This window comes from Microtus ochrogaster, chromosome 5 (assembly GCF_000317375.1).
Source record: "Microtus ochrogaster isolate Prairie Vole_2 chromosome 5, MicOch1.0, whole genome shotgun sequence".
Lineage (NCBI taxonomy): Eukaryota > Metazoa > Chordata > Mammalia > Rodentia > Cricetidae > Microtus > Microtus ochrogaster.
The window spans coordinates 51,447,517-51,451,484 of NC_022012.1; the positions used below are offsets into that span (position 1 = coordinate 51,447,517).

The 3,968-nt window shown below is 37.6% G+C and overlaps 1 protein-coding gene across 1 annotated transcript; it reads left to right on the forward strand.

The window, feature by feature from the left end:
- Positions 1–1,298: 1,298 nt before the first annotated feature.
- On the forward strand, positions 1,299–3,943 carry LOC101998477 (tripartite motif-containing protein 43-like). The gene is made up of 4 exons (XM_005347689.1): positions 1,299–1,709; positions 2,270–2,365; positions 2,894–3,121; positions 3,917–3,943. The coding sequence occupies exons 1-4, from the start codon at positions 1,299–1,301 to the stop codon at positions 3,941–3,943; spliced, it is 762 nt and encodes a 253-aa protein (XP_005347746.1).
- Positions 3,944–3,968: the final 25 nt, after the last annotated feature.

Below are 3,968 nucleotides of genomic sequence, written 5' to 3' on the forward strand. Positions count from 1 at the left end.
AAATGTTCAATTCTGTGTTCATTTTTCATTATATCTGTGTGCTTATAAATTATTTTGGATTGAACTACCTACTATAGTGCATAAAATTCTGAAGGATGACCGTCAGTTATGCAAGGCAGCACTGGAATCACAGTCTCTTCTAAATTAATCTATACAGTGAGTATGAGTCCTGATTTTTGAGGCACACAGGACAACCAACTAAAGCCAGTGACTCTATTTGCTTTAGAACCTGGACGCTTAAGTTATTTTGGAATATTTGCCTCATTCAAACCAAGATTCTTGATTTGTGTAGATATTCAAAGAGAAGGGGAATGGGCACCTGTTGATTAGTTAACCAAGATTCAAATAGTTGTGAGAGCTTCATTCATGCCTCTAGGATTCATCCTATAAACTCAAGTAGGAATTGTATCTTTGGTAAGCATACAAGTCTCCCCAGAGAGTTCCCTAGTATTCAACTCAATGAGCTTTAATAAAGACATGGAAACCTCTGGGCATGTCTGTGAAGAATTATTAGGGATAGGTTTACTGCCATTTGGAAGAACCACAATAAACACTTATGAGGTCATTTCACAATTCCATGGTTAGAGGTCTCAAAGTGAAAAAAAAAAGGGAGGAGGAGTTGAATAACAAGTGTTGTTTGCTTTCTGTTTCCTGATGTTGGAGGCCATAAGACCAGGTATCTAAGACTCCTGCCACCATTTATTCCCCACCATGATAGGCAATATTTTTTGAATTATAAATACATATTCACGTTAGGTTTTTACAGCAGAAGGAAGGCAAGTAATTAATATTGGCTTCATGTATCAAGGGGCAGGAAAATGGGATGTGAATGAGTAAGATGCTAAAATCAAAAATCAAAACAAATTATTTACTAGGTATTTTGTTAAGTAGGGAGTATTTTCTTGGAAAGACAAAAAAGTGAGGTGTTAAACCTATATATATATCTGGGGTGAAAGACGAACACATGGAATTGAAGGAGTATGTTCACTCCAGTGTATATTTTTCATAATCCCTGAGAGAGCCTGTTATTTAACAAATTTAACAACTATGCCAACTTAGTGGAGTCTCCAAAGAAGGTGCAGATGTTAGAGCACAGGTTATCAGATCAGTTTGTATTTATGTCACGAAGAGAAATATTAGTAACTGTAATCTTATACTTAACTTGAAATTTTGTCATGGAAAAATCAAGCCTGTTTTGACATACACAGAAAAAAATCACAACTTGAATCAAATTTTGTGCAGTTTCTTCCTTCTCTGGGGTCCAATAATAGCAATCCTGCTTTTCTTCCTTCAGAAAAATGGAGTCAGACCTCTCACAAGCCTTCCAGGAAGAGCTCACCTGCGTCATCTGCATGAACTACCTTACAGACCCAGTCACCATAAGCTGTGGCCACAGCTTCTGTCGAGCCTGCCTCCACCTTTCCTGGAAAGACAGCCAGGTTTCTGTCCATTGTCCTATGTGTAGGGAACCATCCCAGCAGAAGGACTTCAGAACCAACATTGTTCTGAAGAAGCTGGTGTCCATTGCCAGACAAGCCAGCCTCATGAAGTACCTGAGCTCTGAGGAACATAAGTGTGTTACCCACAAGGAGACCAAGGGGATCTTCTGTATGGAGAACAGCATCTACCTCTGTCGACCCTGTTCTGACTCCCACGAGCACAGAAGTCACAGACACTGTCCCATTGAAGCAGCTGCTGAGGGTCAATTGGTAAGTGATGCTTCTGAGAGAATGTGAAAGCTGGAGAGTGAGGATTAGCATACTACAGGAAGATGCTGGTCCTGACTATGACAAAGCCACTGTTTTTCTGTGTGGTGGCACTTTATTAAAAGCTATTGAAGAAAGAGTGACTATAAGTGTAAACATCTCATAGAAGACCCATGAGTATAAAGATCACGTGTATTTTGTGATACATTATGCCCAAGTCTCTGGGAAGTGAAATGCTAATATATACTAATATATAATATTAATATACTTAAATTGTCTGAGACTAGAGACTAAATTGGAAAAAGTATGTTGGAGTCAGCTGGAGAGAAACATCTGGGAATCCCAATTGTATACAAATTCATCAGATATTAGTCATAGTTACTAATCACTTTACCTGAGCAAAAGGCATTTTTTTCTATTTCTATGTTCTTAAATCTAAACCTCTCAGTTGCAATGTAGAAAAAAAAACATTGAAATCCTTCCACTTTCACTAAAGTTATTGTATTTATTGTCCATGAGTCTGTCCATCATTATCAAAATTTGATATTCATTGTTTCTTACAGGAAAGACTTCTGAAGCAAATGGAATCATTATGGGAGAAGATCCAAGAAAATGAAGAGAATCTGGAGGCAGAGAAAAGATTGATAGCTCTGTGGAAGGTGAGTATGAGATTCATGCAGAAATTGTGGTTGAGGCAGTTATTTTCAAAAATCATCATTCAAGATTTGAGTAGAAGGCATAGGATGTGATACTAGGAAAACATTTTCTGATGATTTCTGAGAGTAAACTAGACCTCTGCACGTGGAAATAATGGTCTGGCTGTGTGGCAGAAGAGTCTGAGACTAATGAGTGAATTGCTAACTGTTCAGCATACTGCATTAGACTCCAGGACTGTACTGTGAATTGTAATTGCTACATGCACAGTTTCATATTTGAGTGAACATATGAATTATCAATAAATATCTTCAGGCACCCTGGAACTCTTATATAGGCAAAAATGCTTAGGGTTTGGTTGTCTGTCTAAATAATGAAGAAGAAAGAAATGAAACCCAGGAATTTACATTTTCTGATAAGTGGTGGCGCAGTCCACCAGAGTCTATGAGCACAGTGACATAAATCATTTGTCAAATTTAAGTGTAGAAGGATAAAATATTTGCTAATATAATTGATAATGTCCCCTTTTACAGATCCGCTTGATTATAAGAGAAGAAATGATAAGGGCAAAGTACAGGAGATGGTATCCACTCCCCAGAAAACAGGAAGAAAATATTGAGTGTATGAAAAAAGAAGCCAATTATTATTTAGAGAAACTCAGAAAAAGTGAAGCCATGATAGTCCAAAAAAGCAAACAATTAAGAGAAATGTATAGAGAGCTGATGGCAATGTCCCAGGAGCCCTATGTGGTGCTGCTCCAGGTGAGCATGAGGTGTGCAGGGAAAGGCTTTATTGCCTTGAGCCAACACTGATTTAAGATAGCTTCCAATATTCCCTGAATTTCTGTTAGGGGGTTTCCTTTTCATAAACATCTGGAGACACTAAATTCTGTAATAATCTTGCAAGAGCATACCTTTTGAAATAGTGTCAGTAGATTCCCCAAGGACTATGTCCTGATAGGTTGGTTTTGTAGCTTGCTCCTCAGAAAGTCAAATTCTGGGTTTTCTGTCTTAACATTTCATTATCTCTACTTGGCTATTTGAACAATTTTAGAGAAAACTAATTTCTTCTGTTTGAAAGTTGTGTTTTTGAGAGTTCTTTGGGAGGTTTGTATTTTGAGATGCAATCCTATTGTGTGGTGTATGTTAATCTCCAACCGACAGTAATAAAGCCTCTAAACCCCCAATTCTAGAATTACAGGCATGAGGCACCATACAGGTGTGATGTCATACTTCTGAAGTACCCTTACTTAACGTATCCCTCTATATGTTGTGTTCAAACTCAGGGAATATTAACTTTGCAGATACTTGGGGGCTCAAAAGCAATGTACATTTAATACCAACGTACTTCTCAAATTTTGTTCTTACCTTCTGATTTCATCAAGAATTCAAATTCTGCTAATCACCCTCATTGGCATTATCCTGAGACATAATATAAATTTTCAGGGCACATAGGGGATGGTTATTTTTATGGTGATTGACATTTATCTGAACTTTGTAAACAAGCCGTGTATGCCATTTCTTCAGTAATCTAAATTTTTCTTGCTTTCTTTGCAGGATTTGGATGACATATTCAGAAGGTGAGTTTACCTATCAGTGCAAGCCATGA

Coding starts and splice junctions, on each gene's coding strand:
- LOC101998477 (XM_005347689.1), top strand. CDS start 1,299: ATGGAGTCAGACCTCTCACAAGCCTTCCAGGAAGAGCTCACCTGCGTC. Junction 2,366..2,893: donor GATTGATAGCTCTGTGGAAG/GTGAGTATGAGA, acceptor CCCCTTTTACAG/ATCCGCTTGATTATAAGAGA. Junction 3,122..3,916: donor CCTATGTGGTGCTGCTCCAG/GTGAGCATGAGG, acceptor CTTTCTTTGCAG/GATTTGGATGACATATTCAG.